At 29.1% G+C, this 22,313-nt stretch overlaps 2 protein-coding genes across 2 annotated transcripts; both read left to right on the top strand.

Annotated features, from left to right (window-relative positions):
* Nucleotides 1-483: 483 nt before the first annotated feature.
* Nucleotides 484-6,404, top strand: TRIADDRAFT_61534 (uncharacterized protein; the record flags this gene model as incomplete). Its single annotated transcript, XM_002117515.1, has 10 exons — nt 484-519; nt 736-836; nt 1,015-1,086; nt 1,306-1,377; nt 3,038-3,109; nt 4,231-4,302; nt 4,816-4,887; nt 5,532-5,603; nt 5,810-5,881; nt 6,356-6,404. 10 exons carry the CDS (start codon nt 484-486, stop codon nt 6,402-6,404), a joined length of 690 nt encoding a protein of 229 aa, XP_002117551.1.
* Nucleotides 6,405-12,740: 6,336 nt separating this feature from the next.
* On the top strand, nt 12,741-21,781 carry TRIADDRAFT_61533 (uncharacterized protein; the record flags this gene model as incomplete). Its single annotated transcript, XM_002117514.1, has 15 exons — nt 12,741-12,772; nt 13,590-13,661; nt 14,057-14,143; nt 14,391-14,453; nt 15,825-15,890; nt 16,517-16,588; nt 17,030-17,098; nt 17,242-17,313; nt 17,607-17,675; nt 19,317-19,382; nt 19,520-19,591; nt 19,693-19,776; nt 20,251-20,331; nt 21,453-21,521; nt 21,700-21,781. 15 exons carry the CDS (start codon nt 12,741-12,743, stop codon nt 21,779-21,781), a joined length of 1,056 nt encoding a protein of 351 aa, XP_002117550.1.
* Between the last annotated feature and the right edge of the window lie 532 nt (nt 21,782-22,313).

Below are 22,313 nucleotides of genomic sequence, written 5' to 3'. Positions count from 1 at the left end.
TTTGTAAGTACAATATCAAAACAATATCACAATCATTAGTTATTGATTAAATTAATAGCACTAGCATAGTATTGTTTTAATCTCACTTTTTGAGGTATTAGTAACTATAATTAGAATTTTAGATAATAATCGCCTTAAAGCCATGTCTCAAGGCGATTTTGGATGTTTATTGAATTTAAAGACTTTGTAAGTCCGGAATTAATATCTTAAAATACCAGCTTATTGTCTCATTTTCAATCATGATTTCTATCGTTTAGTAGCAATAAAATCCGATTAAGTAAACACAGTAGTGTTATAGTGGTGATTTTGATTTTTTTAAAGCGATTCTAATTGAAAGACTACAAATCAGATAAATTAAATTTACTAACGTTGCTGTAACAAGTACGCCATTTTAAACTATAAAATAATTGTAGTCTGAAGTGACTTCAATGACCTATATAGCATTTTTAAATTTTCATTAATCTTTCAGGCGACTTAAGCATAATGCCATTTCCACAATTGAAACCAATTCCTTATGCGGTTTGCAGTCACTCAATCGTCTGTTCGTATCATTATATCTTATAATATAATTATAAAGTAGGCTAGCCTACACAATGAATGAAGCATTGTTATTGAATTTTATTTATAGCGTTCTCATGATGTCGATATTATGAATTTGCTATAAAATAGCTATCTAAGAATTAAAATATTTTGTTTTCATTATAAAATCATTGTATATATATATATGCATAACAGTTACCCTTTCTGCCGTATATGCAATACAGAAATTTGAAGGGTAATCGCTTGAAAATTGTTAAAAATGATAGCTTAGCTTGTTTATCATCACTGGAAGACATGTGAGTATAAAATAAGACAGTATAAAATATATTTAAATGTTTTTGCATTAAATCAGCATAAAATAAACTGTATTATAATTACAGATATTTCATCTCAAATAGCTGAGTGAGCTCAGTTTACTAGGCATTGCATAAACCCGGCAAAAACTATTTACATATCCTCTAATAATTCTTTCAGCTATCTAGAATTTAATAGGATCGAAGATATTGAACCGAATTCTTTCAGTAATTTGACCAAACTTCGCATGCTGTAAGACTCAATCTCACTAAAATTACTTTTAATTTTATAGTACCCTTATATTGATAGCACTTTGTTACATTAATTAAATCAATATTTCACAACAAAAGGTTATTAGTATATTCTTTAATTTACGTTATGTAATTAAAATGAAGTACAATGAACTTTAGTAAGAAATCAAAGTGAAGCTAGATGTTAAGATATAGCTATTCTATAATTTTCTATAAATAGGGATATTGCGGGAAATAAACTAAAAACTATCCACCGTGGTGCCTTCGCTGGTTTATCATCAGTGAAACATCTGTAAGAAAGTAAACTTCATATCCAATTTAGCCATACTAACCGATCTTTTTATACCAAGACCAAATTTGTTAAATATGTCGTTATAAAATAGTAAACTAAGTAATGCTATATCCTTTTTCATGACAGTAAATACGATATAGAACAGAAGATGCATGCTGCTTTAATTAATTCTCATCACTAGTGTCGTATCTTACATAAAATTCCTAATTTTAGGTTTAGTATCACTAGCTGATATTTTCTTGAACGAACCGGTTAACTTACATTGTTAAATTAATAACAAATCTTATCGCGGAAATATAGTATTTTAAAGGGGTTTGAATGAAATGCATTGCATCTGATTTTAGAAAATTTATAAAATGTTATAAACTACGTGCTCCCATTCTATAACACTAAAAATCTTCTTGTTCAGCCTATCTGCATTAGTAAAATGTATTTGTAATATCTGAGTTTCTTCATTCAAAATGCTGTTAAACCTAGTGTCACGTCTAACCTAGTTTACTAAGGATCTTAAATGGAAGCGTAGTTCCTTTATAGTAGGCTTTCTACTGCCTACTGCTAGATTAGCTCTTGCATCATAATATTAGCGGAATAGCATTAGCAGGATAGGAAAAAAATAAAAAATACATTCATATTGTATTATGTTATTCAAATTATTCATGTCCATAACACACACGCTTTAATATTTCATTTACAGCAGGCATTTCAGGCTGTAACTTATTCTTGTTAAAGAATTAATTATCATGGAAAAAATAAACAAGGAGTTGTTAATTTTAAAAATGAAGATGTTGAAGCTATTTAGTGCACCGGCATATCGTAGTCAACCTCGTGCGAATAGATTTATGTATTGTGAATAATATTAGACGCGATATTTCTTTGCTATTAAGAACTATCAACTATCAACGGACTTCTTATGCTGTCACAAATTGATATGAAAAAAAATTATATTTTATCATTATAAAATTTAAGCTGATAAATTTTTTCGGTATTTCAGAAAGCTAGAACAAAATTCAATTTCTTACATCGAGCAGTATTCATTTTGTGGATTACCTAATGTAGAGGAACTGTATGCATTGCTCTTTACAAGAATGTCATTATGCTACATCAAAATATAATATTAGGTTACAGGATAAAGGCTTACTAATCCATTAATCTTAAATAATTTTAGTCTGCTCCACATGAATAAAATTGAAAGAATTGAACGATATACCTTTGCCTGTACTTCGAAAATAGCATTCATGTAAATATAAAACATTCAAAAATATTCAAAACAGTAATTGTTATTAATATATTTATCATAGATATAATAAATGTTTTCCTTTATCTCTATTTTATTAGCAATTGTTAGAGGACTAATGTCAGTATGTTTTGCATTCACTTTTGATATTAAAGTAGCAGCAACAACATAAAGCGCTGCCTCAGCTCAATTATTTTGTTAGGATAATTGCTATTGCTTTTATATTCGAACAGAATTAGCAGCCTATACTTTCACTAACTACCATAATTCAATTTAGCCAAGATTTTAGTAGTTGCCAGTTCGATATCAAATGAAGAATACATTTACTATTGCTTCATTCAGTCTAAACTATATTATGCACTGTAGATAAAGCTCTTATTGTTCACCCAATATTAAACTTATTTAGGCAATTTCATCTTCAAATAGGATTTTAGATAATAATAACATCGAATTTATCGAAAGTGAATCATTCTGTTCGTCGACTAATTTAAAGTTTCTGTAAGCTGACTTAAATCTAAAACTGTGTTATTGGTTTGTTATTATACGCTTTGTCACGAGCTAGGAACAACCCTAACTTGCAACAAAGATTGAGAAAGTAATTTCTATCCTATGCTACTGTTCTTCGGAATACCAGACAATTGTTATTCCAAGGTAGATAGGGTCTAACACAGCGAGACCTTTAAAGCTTACTAGAAAATCACAATCTAATTTATTGTCGGCGAATCCGTCGTTTATATAGGTTTTGATACCTAAAACCGGTTTAACTACACAACTCACCTTTTAAAAATTAGCCAAATTAATCCCTTAAAGAGATTCTATCTGCATAGATTACATAACGTCTAATCCTATTAAATTTACTGTAATAGTAGTTGAATAATCATTGCTTGTTAATAGTTTAACAGATACATATAAAGCTATTCTACTAAGACATTTCTTCTAAACTTAGAAATTACACTTTGAACCTTAGCAACTTTAGAGGTGATAGATATAATCCAGTTTAGCTGGTTGGCAATTACTATTTTAGTGTATATATAATCCTAAATAAAGGATATCAACTGTTAACTACTAAAACTACAATTAAAGAGACCGTAAAACATGTCTGAGAGATAAGCATATATAGAACGTAACATAGAAATAAAGCATACGTCACGAAGATTACTTTCGTGACACGTTTATACAGTATTATACGGTTCATCATAGCATCGGTGATATATCAACCAATCAATACCTATCGATCTAGTATTTATTCAGATTTGTACTTTAATTTAAATATATTATAAAAATATTTCAACAGTTTCCGATAGAATTGCTTTGTATAACTACATGATTACTTGCATATGAAATACAGGGCGCATTCATGTTAGACATTGGCTTTTCTATCTTATTATAGTTCTTATGTTCATACACTTAACTGTCTCTTTTAACTTTTTGGCTTATACAATTCACTCATTCGCTTCAGCCAATTCAAAATAGTGTATTCCATACTGAAAAATTATATTAGTTAATATCTTAGAAATAAATCGCTATCCATGTCATTGCTGTTGATATCCTTTTATTCCCTAAATAATTAAGCTTAGCATTTCACTTAAAGGTTATAATACTGGTGTACTTTATAACAGGAATATCAACAAAAACAAATTGTCAAAAATTTCTAATGGTAGCCTTGCGTGCCTTTCTGAGCTGAAAGGACTGTAAGAATCGCTAAGTTATAATTAATTTTACAGTTATTTATAAATTTCACTGTAAGCTTATGATTTGTTCTAGTATAATCAATATCAAGTTGCAATATCATGTTTATACATTCTTATTAAAAATGCAATATTATGGAGTATGTATGATTTAAGCCATACACAACAAAAAATAGCGTCATCTATTAATACAATTGTTAACCTACATCCTGTACATTCATATAGAATTAGAAAAATATCTACAGTTAAATTTAGCTGAATAATACGGAGCATGATATAGAACTTGTGATAAATACTAGATATGCTGATGTGATAAGATGTGGTGGTAATTAATATCTAGCAAATAAAACAAGAATGAAGAACTGAACCATTAAACATCGATTACCTATAGTTTTATGATGATTTCTAATTTATAAGAAGAAATTTTAACCTTAGTATTTCAAAAGAAATCAATGAATGGTTCAATTTATAGATCGAAACGAGCATCTTCTCATGTTATCGCTTATACTATTGTAGATCTATATGTTCTAATGAAATTTCTACCCTTGATGAAGACGCCTTCAAGCCAACAAAGGAAGTAAACGAAATGTAAGTCAGATAGAAACAACAGCCTGTAATAGCCAATAGCATCATAACAATTTACATTATCCCTACTGTGATGAATAGTTTAATCAATCTGCAGGATTAGATACGCAGTTCATAGTCTCATAGATGCTCGTCTTTCAACTCAAATGCAACGCATGGATTCGATTTTAACAAAATTTGAATGCCTAATTACCATTAATCTACTTAAATGATGCTATTACGATTGCACCTTAAACTATATGACTTATAGGTACTCTGACTTTTAGTAATGCTCAGAATATTAACACAGTAAATAACAGATACCGTACTAAGGGATTTTAGTTAGATTTTATATTTAACTTTGCTTACAAATATTAGACTCTACACTAACTAGTGCTTCGATGCCATCAAAATAAATTTATAAGATTTAATATGATACCAATTTTGAAAATCAATAATTTTAACTATGCAGTATTGATCGTAAGTTACACTATGAGAATAATCAATCTTAGCTTTAGTATCTAAAATAAAAATAATATACGCAATTTATAACAGCACCGTACCGTACGTGTTTTAATTGTTGGTTATGGTCAAAAATTCTTAATTTTACTGCGACCTTATGATTGTCAGGTAAACTCAATCTTATCTATGCTATTATTTCTTAATAGATCTCTCGTAGACAACAAGTTGTCAACCATACGGACGGACTATTTTAGTAACCTTGGCAATCTCGAATTCTTGTAAGTCACAAGAGTAATATATTCTAAAATTAGAAGCAAATTATAATAGTAATAATCCATTAAATGTTTCTAATAGCATTAGCTTATAAATTTATACCTTTAAATATAGGTTCAAATATTTAATTTAACTAACAAGTTAGAATTTATTCTTTTCAAGAAAAGACTATTTTAAATTTTATACACGTCTGAATGTTGTCTTTCATTAGGGACCTTTCTGGTAATAAAATTCATATTATTGAAAATGATTCATTTGCTGGTTTACGGAGTCTTACCTCCCTGTAAGTAAAAACTTCAAGGAAGCCACAGTATAGGGTTGTAAAAAAAGATAGTCAACTAGAACTTTTATGTTATATGTTAGTGCAGATGCTGTGATGCTGCTTTATTAAGTTGCGGTAAATAACTAAAAGGGATTCTTACTTCACTGATCTCTTTCAGAAATCACTTGTCTAAATTTTTAATATCCTAAAATTTTAGCTGAATAGCTAAAATATCCAGTATCGAAACAATTAATTTTAAGCTATATCAAAAAGTAATGAAGTTTCTATGCATTTGTTGAAAAGTTCTTTCTTTCCCGTGTTACTTGAGTGATTCAAGAGTGGTAATTTCAACTTGACATATGAAACTTTCGAATCTAATTAAATACATGGAAAATGCCTATTGATCATGATCTAGACTGTTAATGCCATACAAACTTCTCCACTACTGTAATGCTCCGTATGAACCTCGGCCAGCTTTTATTTTTATTAATTTAGAAAGGTTAAACGAGTTTATAAGCAGTACTCAAATTTTACTTCTACATAATTTTTTTCTCGCTGCAGTGGCTAATATCATTCCTGATTTCTCTTTGTAAGCCATTATAATTGGATATTCCTTTTAGTCCTTCTTTACATTAGTCTGATTTGCTTTCTAAACGATTACAAATAAATTACGAAACATAAACCTTACTAACATAATATCACGACCAAGTATGTGACACAAGAAGATAAGATAAAATAAGTAATCTTTACTTTCGATCATTTAATAATTCAGATAGAAAACTCTTTCGTCAAAGTGCATAATTTATCCAACTATTAAGCCGGTTAGCTCATATCATTTTTAAATAAATAAATTTGCCAGTTTCGTACACCTCTAGACACTTTTAGATTAATATCGGAGCCAACTTTTACCACAGGATTTGATTTGTATAGTGACTGTTTGTTATTCTGAGTTATATACTTTAATCCACGACTTAAAAATGAGCTTTATAGTGCACTAACAGGTAACCGTTTAGAGAACTTACAACGTCATCATCTGAGAAGCTTAACAAATCTCATGATATTGTAAGTAGGTTATGAGAGCATTTAACCGTGTTAAGTTAAACATACTTTTGCATTTAATACGTGGTCTTGCCGTAGATAACGAAATATTAGAAGATGATGTACAAGAATAATGCATAATTAAATCACAACAAAGCAGTAAACCTTGGCTTATGATAGAATTTCATGTAGTTCTTTATCTGTTCATACATATACATAAATTTTTAGAGTATATACCCATATTTCGAATTGCATAAAAATTAAGTTATTTTGTTAGCGTCGTAAGACCTTAAAATAATGTAACATGATGACCTTAAGTTTATTAGGTACCGAGCAAAATATGCAACAGTCCTCATTGTCATATAGAGAGCTAATAAACAAAAACCAGATGATATGTATTAAGGTCGACTATTGTAATCAGTTCTACCGCTACAGCCCATAATAAAAGTAGAAATTTGAGTAGAAATGAAAGTCTTCTTTATTACAGTTTATAACAATTATAGATTTGTGTAAGCTAGTCTAAAATAATAAAATAGTAAAGCATACCAATTTATTTCTTATAACTAACTATTCTAGTTAACCAATGTCCTCCTGATAAGGCATATACTCGATACTTATATCGAGCTTCAGTGCTTACTCCAACTCTTTACAGGTTCACAATTTAGGACAATTATAACCATATAGACCTCGTTAAGCTCCTGTATTCTAAATGTCGCGCACTTAGTTTATAAGAAGAATAGTTCAGGCTTTTCGAGACATCCTAGTATAATAGCCGCAATGCTGCTACCTTTCTTCACCGTTTCTTCATAAGCCATAGTCCACTAACATACTTTATTCTATGCAGACCATTACACTTGGCTAATAGATTTTAGTATATTACATTTTGCACCTACATCATTCTGAAAAATACCGCGTCCTATTGAACTAGACAACGTTATTCCTGGCACAATAATCTAATTTTATTTCGGTTTTTAACACTATTCACTTACTTCGCTGTTTTATGCAGGACTGTATTGCAAGGCTACTAGATCTGCTTTTAGTTTGTTGTAAATTGTTGATTTGAGCTTAGTAATTCTCTAACACCGGAGAGCAACCTTTAGTCTTAACTTCTTATAGTTAGATAACAAACGTTACTGCTTGATTGTGACACGCTGGCACATTCGTAATATTTTTATCGGCAATCAATTAAAAAAGTAATATTACTGTGGATATAATTATTGCTTAACGACTTCATAATTAACATCGATACTTATGAGATGCGTCTTGCCTCCCTTCATGCAGCAACGTTTCTGTCAACAGACTGCTAACGATAGAAAATAAAACCTTTTGCGGTCTTGAACAACTGAGATTGTTGTAAGTCTTGCCAATTTCGTACTCAACAACGATATGAAATTAATGTTCCATGGTAATAGGCTAAAGAGAAGAATTTATATCATTTTTGACGAAATTAAATTTTATAAACTCTACCAATATTATGAAGATTATTTATTCGTAAATATTCTAAATAGTCAATATTAATAAATAATTAACATCAGCCCACTTATCTAAGAAATTTTATGAATAGGTATCAGCCTCTAGATTAACAATTAAGTAAATCAAGACCTTTGGCGCGTAGTATTAGTTGCACAACTACGTCATTTAATCACATTAATCACAGTCTATGATTACGTAAAGCTGCCATAAAAAACATTATAATACTAGCCTACATTATTTATATGCCATATAATGCACATTCCTCTACCTTAGCCAAGCTATTACGAAGATTGCTATTAATGTGATACTTGAATTTTCGGGAATATTATTAGAATAGATCTACATATAAGATTCATTACTCAGTCTCAATAAGATTAGCGCTTCCGAGTCAGTTATAATAAAGGATTGTTTAATACACTTATATTGTATATAAGCGAGATTGTCTATTAATCGAATTCCGATTCAGTATAAAATTTTGAATATTGAGATTAAATACAACATTATAATTGGTCGATGTTTGTAAACTAAATAAATAGAGAGCTTGCTTTTAATACTGACAAATATTAATAACCAGGAGATTAGATCGCAATAAACTGACTCATATTTATCCAGAAACCATATGTGCTCCTAACTTAGAGAATGTGTAAGAATTAAGCGATACTAAATCGTCTCTTTTACATGATGTATAAAAATTAATAATCACTAATTTAAAAACGAACATTGTTTTATGCAATTTCTAATCATATTTACACAGGTACTTAAATAGCAATTTTTTTCGGTTTATTGCTCCAACATCTTTCCGGCAACTGAATAAAATTAAAGCATTGTATGTATGATAAAAGTATTGGAATAGTTAGATCGATAATTTAAATCAAATTATGATAATGAAATGATTTTAGGGCAAATTTAAATGAAGTAGAGTAGGGTTTAGATTAGTAATGCTTTTTGGTGATATTCTAGAATTTGACGAAAGTGAAACTCAGTAAGCCGTCATGTTTCGATTTTTAACATTCTCAATTAATATAAATAATTTTTTGTAGAGTTATGGACAACAATATCATATCCCATCTTCCTACTAAAATATTTAAATCCATGCTCATGGCAACATCTTTGTAAGTTACTATCATGCTCTAGGTTATGACACAAGGCGATAATATAAAATAGGTATACTCTACCTTCGTTGGTCCCGTAAAATTGCCTTGTAATTTGGCATTATGAAGAATTACTCGTCTAATATCAGTCTCTGTACTGATCTAATCGGTACTGCTCTACATTTCATCCCATAGACAACTACATGATCAACGTGTATACTATTCTACTTTACTATTGGCTTTTAAGATCAATTCGCGCAGTTTAGTACTACATATCAAATCAGCTACCTAAATCCTCATTTTATTTATGAACAATTATTATCATAAGGTCGAAATTGTTTTCTATAATTTGATGAATAAATTAATAAATATTTTCTATAACACTTCTTTAAAATCCTTTCATAAACAAAATAATTGTACTTTAATTAATATTTTACAACAACCGCAATAGTTTTCACGTACTCGCAGTTATCAATATTTCTGTGCACAAAATATACTTTAATGACTTAATTAGTAAATAATTGTTATGCTTTTAATTCGCTTTTGTCACAGTTACATAGTTTTGGAGTGCTTTATATCTTCATTAAGTGACATTTACAAGCTCTGTTAATATTGAAACTTTTCTACGTAAATTAGTGAAAGATGAATTCTTGAAAAATTATTCACGTCTGTTTGAATATTAAATAGGAGTATCATTAATAGCCGATTAAATTTGTTGGAGAGCTACCAGTTTTCCGGCCTTGAAAGTCTTTTAAAACTGTAATTATTTATTACTTATCTTTTTATCAATTGCAGGTCTAAAATTGTTATTAACAATAATTCCTTCAAATGTCTTTTACTCGGCAAAAATCATTAATGTTAAAATTCTCCCAGCATATTATAAAATCATACAATATATTAAAAAATTTTAAAGTACTTATCGAATTTTTATTCTTAGGGAGCTAACATTCAATAACATCTCCGTAATCAATGCCACAGCATTTGAAGATTTATTCAATCTTACCACTTTGTACGTAAAAAAAACAGATCGAAATATAAAACTATATCTAAATTTTTTGGTAAATAAAAGCTACTGCATTGCCACCATTGCATTCAGCTAATTTTCCAATTACTCCTAATTGGTAGATACCGTAGTTGTAGCAGAATTTAAATATTTCTGCGAAGGAAAATTGCTTTTAATTATTTTGTCTTAATTGAAAAAAGTTTTTTAGTTGGTTATTGCTTCCAGACTGTATCTTATGCTATAAAGATAATCAGGCTTGCATTAATTTTATTTAACTAGCTATCAATGTACTGATTCTATCATTTCTTCAATAATATGAAATAGAGATTTGGCTGGTAATAAATTAACTCATTTGGATTCCGTTATCTTTACACCGTTGATTAGTCTTAAGGACTTGTGAGTTCACTAATATTTGTATTTGTTTGACGAACGATATAAACTATATTTACCCATAATAATAATAATAATTTCTTTAAAATTCTTGAAATTGACCTAGAAATCTAAATGAAAATGAACTTCAATCATTAAGCGCCTATCAGTTTGAGTATCTTACGAATCTTAAAATATTGTAAGTAGCAAGCTGTCACAAAACAGCTTTGCAACGAGATAACGCAATATACGATCAATAAGTCAATTCCTTGAACCACGAATCAAGGAACGATATCTGCACTATCACAAACACTTTTGCTCTATTAGCAGACTACACAAAGACTTAAACGCCTCGTATTTTACGTTAAACACTAAGTTTGAGAATTCTCTTTATTGCACGATATACTGCATTTATATACTATTCCTCAATAGTTCATGAGTCATAGTTAATACAATTAACCTCGGAATCATTTACTGAATTAGATATTAAGTATAGCTACTGCTCCCTTAATGCAGACAACAGTATTTACGAATATAGATATATAATGACTAATACAGAATAGTCAGATTACGATATGTCCTATCACGGAACATTTCCATGATAATTTACAATCTACCATAAGTAAATTACAATCACAATGATTCGAACTGTAAGTAGATGATTTGCATTCCCTATTATAACTATTAATTTCAGTATGTGTATAAGTGTCACTGTCATAAAAAGTCAGTGCTATATTAAAATATAGTATATCCAAATTAGAAGTTAACTAAATAAGGATAGTCTAACAGAATTATCCAAATATAGATATTTCTACTGTAATACAGTATATAACACTGTAACACAAGCATACATTTACCCCTTGTAATTCTTTTTATGAATGACGCATTGATTCGGCTATTCATTTTATTTTTACTTTGGAAAATTGTTTGATGTCAAAGTTAAGGACAATGCAAAGCAAGCAAATATTGAAATGTAATAATAGGAAAGATACTAAATCTTAAAACTTAGTTATTCATATTCACTTACGTAATTTGCGCATTACTAAGCTAATTTAAAAGCTCTAAAACTGATACCGCTAACTAACTTTGGAAGTTATTCGTATTTCGTTACTAATGCAAGTTATTTTGTATCAACTTACGGAAAAATTATCTCAACCTCTCATTACTAGTGCATTCAATAAAAGATCAGTGTTACGGAGCTATGCTCCGAAATAATAACTGCTATGTTAATTAAACTATCTCATTTAAATTGTTGTTTGCTCCAGTAGCATATTAGATATTAATGTTTATTAATAAGTTGTTATTGCCAAGGTATCAGAAAGTTCAATATTGTTGACGAGTCGGAGCTAACACACTTAGTTAGTAAACGTTAACTAATAACTCCTTAAGTGTAAGGTGTAATTACTTTGCAGAGCCTTGAGGCTCTAGTTGGCTCATTAGTTCATTTAATGTTAATTAGCGTTGACTTATACCGATCTATGTTAACTTCTTCTGACTGAACTCCTATACTAGGATATGTATACTGTACAGTGTAAATTACTATGTCAAGAATATTCACAAGAGCACCATCGGTGTGGGCCGAGACTATAAAAAGCCGAGCACTAGCTTAGCTGCTCAGTTCCATTTAGTCACTTGCAGGATCACTTGACTATTTTTGCTAAGAATGTTCTTACGTTTTTCTTCAGTACATTTTACGACTAAGATTAACGTAAATAAAGCGAATAATTTAAACCTATTACTCATTAGTAGCTCATTTGTGTAGCTGAGAGTTAGTTCAACTACGATAGGTGCCTAAGTTAGTTGGAAACACGAGTGCTAGTGAAGATAGTGTTTAAGATCCGTTTTCTAGTTACATAGGAGATTTTTAACAATCAGTTATGTTAATAATTTAATTAAGCTCTCCACTATGGCCACAAAACAGCATTGCAGCACGATAACGTAATGTACGATCAATAAATCAATTCCTTGAACCACGTATCAAGGAACGATATCTGCACTCTCAGAAACACTTTTGCTCTACCTGTAGACTGCACAAAGACTTAGATGCCTCGTATTTTACATTAAACACTAAGTTTAAGAATTAACTTTATTATACGATATATTGCGATTATATACTCTTCCTCAATAATTCATGAGTCATAGTTAGTACGATTAACTTTGGAATCATTCACTGAATTAGACATTAATTTTAGCTAATGCTCCCTGATGCAGACAACAGTATTCACGAAGATTGACATCTGATGACTAATACAGAATAGTCAGATTACGATATGTCGTATAACGGGACATTTCTACGATAATCTATAATCTACCATAAGTAAGTTACAATCACAATGATTCGAATTGTAAGTAGATAATTCGAATTCCATAATATAACTATTAATTTCAGTATATGTATTTATATATATGTGAATGTCATAAAAAGCCAGTGCTATTTTAAAACACAGTATATCCAAAGTTGAATAAAAAGGATAGGCTAACAAAATTATCCTAACATAGATACTTCTACTCTAATACAGTATATAACACTGTCACAACTATAAATTCTTGAAAATTATGCTTTTATTTATTCTAAATTATAACCAATCCATATAGCTAACGTTAAACTCTATAGCAGTATATAAACCTTTTTATTTTACGATAATTTTTTTTTACTTAGTCACTTTGATTGTTACCAAGTGAATAGCTAGAGCTGAAGTATTTACTTATATGATGAGTAATTTCTTGTCTTTGATATGTTTTCTGTCATGCTTAGACGTTTACAAACCAACAAAATATCTTATATTGATTCTAATGCATTCTCAGGCCTGATAAAATTACAATCACTGTAAGTGCAACTTCTTTAATAATTAATTTATTCACTATGTAAACCAGATTTTGATTAATTACATTAAATTTATATACAGTTTTAAAAGATATCTGGTGAAATGAACTAAAACATTTACCAAGAAAGTCTATTATAAATATAATTTTATTAGAGAGCTTAGCGGCAACCCTATCAGAAATTTTCAAGAATTTAAATTACCTGTTGTGACATTTATGGATTTCTTGTATGCTATACATCTAACTTCTGATTTAATCTTATGATATGTTTACACTTAGTGATATTTTCTTATAAACAACTAAGACATTGCACTAAAATTTAATATTATAGCACATTGAAAGTATTACAATATAATTTCATGATACATTACTTATTAATGATCACTTATATCTATTTAGAGGACTATCAAGATCATATCCATTAAAGCTTTATAGCAAAAGTAAATTAGCTAGCAGTGGAAGGAAGGCCACAGTGATACATAGCTTGTAAGTCCTAACAAGTTCTATGGTTACATAAATGTTATGACAACTCCATTATTGCGTAATCGGAATAAAATCGACCATGTTTGTTGCATAGCAACAAATTGAAGCACAGTCCCAAAAGAGCAAATGACTGAGTTATAAGACTATTAATCTAGAAAATATTTAAAGAAAAAGCTTTATTATAGTAACATATCGCGGAATATTTCATTTCTATTGATTGTTCCTTTTAATAAATATTTTTCTAATACAGGGATTTGACCAACAACTTTCTATTAGAAATAAGACACCTAGAGTTTGGGGACTGTAGAACCCTGTAAGTCAATTTAGGAATGAATTTGTTTAGTGATGCAATGACAAAAAATTTTAATTAACGCTATAACTTCATTTTAATGCATTTAACTTTTGATATCCTAATTATTTCGTTACAATATTTACATTTTTTATCTTGCTTGAAAAAAGTAATTTATCTTACAATAAACTTCACGAATCAAAGCTACTCAATTTTTCTACTCTGGATCACCTAATTAGTCTGTAAGTATTATCACTGGAGTTTGAACCTAAGCAGAAATTAATGTAAGCATTTAGTCATATTTATATTTGTTTACTTTAACTTACCAATATTTCTATTGAAATTTATATTAGTGATTTAACAGGCAATAGGTATACCAACATAAGAAGCGTGAAAAATCTGTTCGAGATGAAGAACTACAATCAGGTGCTTTCAATGTAAGCCCTATTTGCACCTTTTCCGTTAATGCTGGAAAAAGTTACGGCCCTTATAATATAATTAGATGATTTTTTGGTGTAACTTGAAATAAATTTACGTTATTACTTACTAGTAAAATTTCTAATCCATCTTCTGAATAAGACAGGCAAATTTAGCATTATGCTAACTAATTCGTAGGCTTGACATTGTTGCTTTTAAAATTTTGTTTGTTTAAAAAGCTTTAAAATGAACCAACTGAGTAATGAATTACAATGTAATATGTCCTTGGAAAAAATATTTAATGAGTCGGTAGAAGTTGAGCTAGTTTCTATTCAAAGATAGATAGTAATTGTTGATTAGAAAATAGATTTCTTTTGGTAGACTGTAAACCTAACGGTAATGAGGTAGTTTTTCTTTGATCAGTGTATAATTTCAAACCGATTATTCTTGATTCTAATAGTTATAATTATCAATTATTTTATCAGTAAAATGCCATATTACTTAATTCTGTCGAAATGAGTGAAATTGTTTTGTATCAATTATAATTAAAATTTAATTATTTCATTAAACAAATTCATTGCGAATGTTGTCATTTCATGGAATGAAGAAAAATTAAACGTTAAAATGTTAGATAAAGGTGTCTTTTCCATTCTATTTAATGTTACAGTACGAATTAAATACTATTAACCGCTAAATTCTATCTAAATGCTGCAGAAATATCTCCTCCAATCGTCTTGATTTTATACATATAGACGCGTTAGAACCTTTGTCAAGGTTACAATCATTGTAAGTTGATTCAAAAGGCTATTCCTTGCAATAGCTATACCAGAGTTGGTTTGGTTACATAGTTTACAGCCTTAAAGAATCTTTAAAAATGCTTTATTTACTTCTTCAATTTTTAATGATTTTACTAAAAAATTATTGGAAAATTTCCTATTAGAATCTCCTATAAATTATTTTCTGGTGATAATTTTGTAGATTTGTAAGGAATAACAAGCTAAAGAAATTAGATTTTATAAGATCACTATCTCAACTTATTGTGGTGTAAGTTTATGAGCTAAGTATAGCATGTTATCTAACCGAATAAACTTTTCCATATGAGTAGTATATGAATACTTCTATTGCGGTAAGTATATTTGGACGGTTGAATTTGTTAGGACTTAATTTATACTAGTATTAAATTAAGGGATAGCTTAATTATTATAAAATTGACAAGTGTTGTGCTTTGCGAAAAGTAGTAATCATGAGGATGAAGATGTACTTGAAAAATAAGCGCTATTTGAGCACTACTTATTACTTTGTCTACTTTGTATAGCATTATACATTATGTTCTAATTACAATCGCATTTTTAGTGCTTAATATTTATACAATGAGGTAGTGTTGTTTGGAAAATTTGGCATATTACCTAATAAATTATTAACATTCTATATGGGATTATTCAATCAAAATCGTGCGGGAGTACAATTTTGATTAAGTGGTCCCTGATTCTACTAACATAGCAAATACAGTTTTGTAATTTTGCGTCGAATTAGATTATTACTATTTGTATCTTGACATTTTATCCACAAACTGATATATATTATATAGATACAGTTATTTAAGAATAAAATAGCGCAGCTATCAGGAGTGTTAAATAACAGAAGATATAATTGATAAATTTACCGTCTAGATCGTTAACATCGAATCGTATAACATTCGTAAACGTTCAAGATTTTGCAAAATTAACAAGTCTGAAAGAGCTGTAAGTAATCTGTTGATTTTGTAAATCGTATTGTAATTGCGATTATAATATACGCCATCAATTTAATTTCTTTTCGTAAACTTTAAATTAATATATATCTTAGGGTTATGCTACTGTTTTATAATTTTTAGGAATTCATTTTATTAATGAAAAAACCAATATTTCGATTTACTGTACCAAATTATGTACACTAATTGCATTAAATAAGCATTAGAATTTATGCATCTAAAGACACGCTGAGAACTATTTCTTATATCACAATTGACTATTTTCTTATAAGGTACCTTGATTATAACCAGATTGGAATTTTGAGAGAAAACTACTTCATGAATACAAAGTTGAATACTTTGTAAGATATATGTATAACGCTTACCTAGTAAGACGTTTATTTTTACTTCGTTTAAATAATTTTTTAACACTTATACGTAATACTTCATTTAGGCATCTGCAACATAACCAAATATCGGAACTTTATCCTATTTTGAAAGGATTGCAAAACATACGAATATTGTAAGATATATTAATACTTCATTATTAGGCACATTATGCCATTCTTGTCCTTTTGGTGAAGACTTTAACATTTATTTAATCTAAAGAAATTCTGGATATGTCTTATAATTATTAATCTTGCCTCATTTACCTACATATAAAAGAAACTTAAATTCTAATCGCATTGAAGATATTGCAAAGATCTTTAATGTCACATTACCGTACCTCAGCCAATTGTAAGTGATTTTAGTTACCTATACAATTCAAATCACTGATAATAAAATTTCATCAAAATTGCAATTTTAGACCTTAAGATAATTCTGAATTTACCAGTATGTATGGTTTTGTATAGGTAATCTAAGTAATTTAATTTCAGGTATTTAAGTAATAATGCTATAACCGAATTAAGAAATAAATTGCTTTCACGTTACCGAAATTTAAGAATTCTGTAAGCAAGATGGCTACTTTATTACATACGCGATAAATTAATTGCACCAAAAGTGTAATCAGGTTCTTTTTCTTCATTCAGCGATTTAAGTAATAACAAAGTAACCTTGTCTGATCAAGACGAATTGGGATTAACTTTTCTTGAAAACCTGTAAGTAAATATACGAAAGAACGAACTCATATTTAGTAGACAATTTATATATATTGTATACTTCTTATAACATCTATTGTTAAGTGATACAAATTGTAGGTGAATTACCCATAGCTATAACAAGCATGATAGTCTTTGAATCAGTTAAAAGAAACGACAAATATTTTACCATAACTAATGAGAACTATTACAATTTCGTTTAATCCACAAAAATTTCTTAATTCAACTTGGCATATGTCAAACAGTTATTAATTTAGGCCTTGAATTTTGTTTTTATACTCTTTTTATTGGATTATTAGCGATGTTTCGTAGATGTAATCAAATAAGTATTATATATAAATGTCACAACCCTCACTTGTGGCAAAGGAAAGTAAAGAACTCTAGTGTAGTTACTTAAACCTTGGGTTTTTTTCTCCCAGTACTACAGTTTCAATGAGAGAAGTATTTGAGAACTCGATTTCTCGGCTGATCTCCACAGACAACTGACTAATTATTACACTATTCTTCACGATATGAGTCTTGCCGTTTCTTGAGCAATTACTTACTTTATTCTACAAACACACGCGCTTAAATAGGTTTCTACAGTGAATTCCAATATTAACGAGTGAGAATTCATGCTTTACAAGTTACATTAATTAGTATAATACCATTACTAAATATACATGTCGATATTCTCAGACTTAGATAGCTACAAGCTATCAGGTGTTAAGACGCTTAACCTTCGTCCATGTTGTGATATATACCGATCACGAAATTCCAAATTTTAGAAAAATAAGGGCTTTATTGAATCTTATACAAAGATTAACTACACAGCTCTACTCTAGCCGAATACTACTACTAAAGACTTCTACTACGAACTAACAGAATAATCTATAGTTGCATGCTTTTATACTTTTCGTAGCATTCGCAGCTATAATCCGCATGGCAACCTTTTACCTTATTTTACACATATTTAAATTATTCTTAGTAACACTATTCTACTGCGGACCATCATTAATCCAATATGGATACGACTACATTACTTACGTAGGCATTATTCACACCAGCCAAAGTACAATGAATTAACCATATCATAATATATGATTTACAGTTCTATTTTTACCTATAGCCATATTAGTAACTCAACAGCTTACTGTATATAGCCATCTGTACTCTAGCATAGAGTCTATACTACTACAGTCTATAGTTACAGCTACCAAATATCTCTTAGGATAAATATCTACCGTACATTATACTACACATGGCTAATAGTCTACAATCACAATACTAAGTTACATTACACATGTACAGCTCAATTTTTAGAGATTAACACACCTTATAAACCTACAGTAAATTAACTGCTAACAACTGCTATTTTTATCTCATTTCTACCATCCTATTATCAGCTACAAGCGCATTAAAACATAGCACATAACCTTATCTTATCTATTCATAAGCATTCATTAATTTACAGTTACTTAATTAGTAACGGCGTACCGTGACAATAAATCAGAAGGCAGATGCTAAGTTATTGTGAAGATTTGTATAAATAATATTTTTTAAGTATTTTGCGGAATATTATCGAAGGCTAAAATAGATAATTTTATACAGTATAACTTATGACTTTTCTCAATATAGCAATTGAATCAATTTTAATTTTAGCAATTTAGCTGGAAACAAGATTACGTACTTGAATTGCTCAGGATTGCCTCCTGTACTCAGATCTCTGTAAGTAATAAGTTCAATTGGCAATTATTTTTAACCGCTGCAGTTCTTCCCTGCAGTTTTAAATCTTTATGTTAATATTCTTATAAACTATCAGAAATAAGGCAGACTAATCAGATTCTGTTGCTGTTCAATTTTAGAAATTTAGCATATAACAATATCCTAGAATTTGACGGCAACTGTGATCGCTTATTCTATCAAGTCACTAAAATGTAAGTTGCTGGCTAATGGTTCATTGATAAAGAACTTAATATCATTAGCTTAATAAACGGTATTGCTAGAGTTCAGCCTTTACTTTGTATATCTTTATCAGTGATATGAGCTACACCAATCTGATTGCAAATGGAATAGATGTGCAGAAAGACTTTCTAGATAAATTGAATTTAGTTAACGACTTGTAAGTTTGCTTTAATGGAATGATAAAGACTAGAGTTAAAAATTAGTCTAATTTTATATTAAAAACGATTATTCTCAAAATTCTTAATAGTAGTTACTGTATGCCTTTTCAATGATAATAATAGAAACAAAAACTTTATCATTACTTTTGTAGAAAATTGGTAGGTAATAACTGGCCTAGATTTATTAATGGAATGGCAGCAATAATCAATTTAAAATTGTATGTAAATAAATCTTTACCCTCAAATTGGCACATTAGTATACTGTAGATCATCTTATAAATCCTAAATATTGTCACATCATTACAGTTAATACTTCTACTACATTGTGAATACCAAAATTATGTTCATCTAATGAGGTTTCGGCTTCAACTACAATTTCCTTTATTAAATCTTTTATGAGCTGTTTCTAACTAAGATAAACTACTATCTGGGAAGGATCAATAAAGGTTTCCAAATTTTTTTTAATAATATAGAGATGTAAGCGATAATCCAATAATATTAAACACCTTCGTAAGAGATTTATATGAACGTGTCGGGCCATTTCTAATTGGGATGTAAGTAATTAATAATCTTTTGTCGCACTCTCGAAGATTATGCATTAATAATTGAAAAACATGCAAGGTCAAAAGTTACTAATTCCTTCAATTATAAATCCAATTGGATAGTAGTCAAGCCATAATAGACTGTTATGATGATTGTTACGGAGCAAAGCACCGTACTTGCTAATTAAATAGATTTTGTTAGTATTTAGCTATACAAATCATGTAAATATTATATTGTAAAGTTACTATGTGTGCACCACAAATTTAGTGGAAGGGTATAAAGGACGAGCGAATGTTCAGTTCCTGAGTTCTTTATTAGATCGTGTACGAGAAGGTACTCAGCTACTCCATTAGTAAAAAGTATACTAATCTTGTAGAACAGTCTTATCCCAGTGTGACCGTAAGTAGTATAGAAGTGCCATACACTAGAACTCTAGGTGTAGTGGAGTAAGGCATAAGTAATCTATTAGTTTAGTGTAGTAGTTCGCAACATAAGTTTGTGACAATGATATATGTAGATTGATATTTTTTTATATAATTCTCCTTAAATACAAATACTTCATAGTTTATAATTTAAATAAATAAGTTATACCGAAAAAACGAAAATTTGTTTTTTATAGCATAATATAGCGAATATAGAATTAAAAATTATCTGTATTATGGCACCAACAAGGTTTTTATTATAATAATCAAAATTCAGAGTGAAAAGCCTCTTACTGAAGATTAATTAAAAAATAACAGTTGTATAGCTTAGGACTGACAGTTAGTGTTAGTTATTTGTTACTGGAACTATTTGAATAAATTTATGTACTAAATTAAAAATGCCTCTAGTCAAAAAATGATTGCACGATATCCTAAATTGTTTTGATACGCTAATACACATTTAGCGATTACAGTATGAGTAATTGTTTATACCCCACTAGAACATTTAGAATTTTTTTATATTTTGAATTTAATTCGATACTGATGATATTTAAAGTAGCAAATAACCCTAACTCATAGACCACTACCTTTAATAATAAAGTAAAACTTGCAGTATTAGTCTTCTCAAGTATTTAAAGAAACATGATAATAGGAAAAATTTTATAAAGCGTTACCTGTCCTAACTTGACAATCAATAATCCTGTTTATAGTCATCTAAATAAATGCAACATTTCAGCCATCCCAGAAAAAGCGTTTGCATTTGATTATCTTAGAGTTTTGTAAGTACAAGATATTATATTAACAGTACGATACAACAAGATAATATTCTAAGAATAATGATACTTCAAAGAACTTCATATTCTAAACTTCTTCAAGTATTCAAGAGTTAGAGTTAATTACGTAAACTTCATAGCAGGCGCATATAATTAATATTATCAAGTCTTTCATTAATAACAGATCATTAAATGGCAACAACTTACGTGAATTTGATATGTTTGATGTCTCTGGCAACGATTTAAATTTAATAACGGAACTGTAAGATGAATAAAATACTCGCCTTTATAATTTAATCAAGAATGTTTACATTAAAATACTAATTCTTTTATACCAAAAAATATAAACATAATTTCAATGCTAAAGAAGAGGCCAATGACTGTAGTAATAATATCATACGAAGAATATATTGCATTGTTGGCGTTGAATAGTTAATATCTAGCTTTTGATATTCCGATAAATAGTTTCTGTGGTACCTTAATAGTTCGGTATACTACAGATAATAAACGAAATTTGCAAACTTATGCTGTTTTCTTTCCTCATTTTGAAGCAAATCAAAAAGCTCTAACATAAATATTTAAAAGCGATTTCATAACAATATTTAACATTTATTTCAGGAGTATTGCAGAAAATAGTCTAAAAAGCATTAAATCTACACAAATAATTCGATATATAAATCTGAAAAAGCTGTAAGTTTATATCTTGGATACTCATGATCTGATTTCATTATCAAATGTATCGGGTAATGTTATACTTTACTCATTTCTTAGCAAGAATTTGACTACAGCATAATCTTA

Source organism: Trichoplax adhaerens, genomic scaffold, assembly GCF_000150275.1.
Source record: "Trichoplax adhaerens TRIADscaffold_25 genomic scaffold, whole genome shotgun sequence".
Lineage (NCBI taxonomy): Eukaryota > Metazoa > Placozoa > Uniplacotomia > Trichoplacea > Trichoplacidae > Trichoplax > Trichoplax adhaerens.
This window is presented reverse-complemented; position numbering and strand designations above follow the sequence as displayed.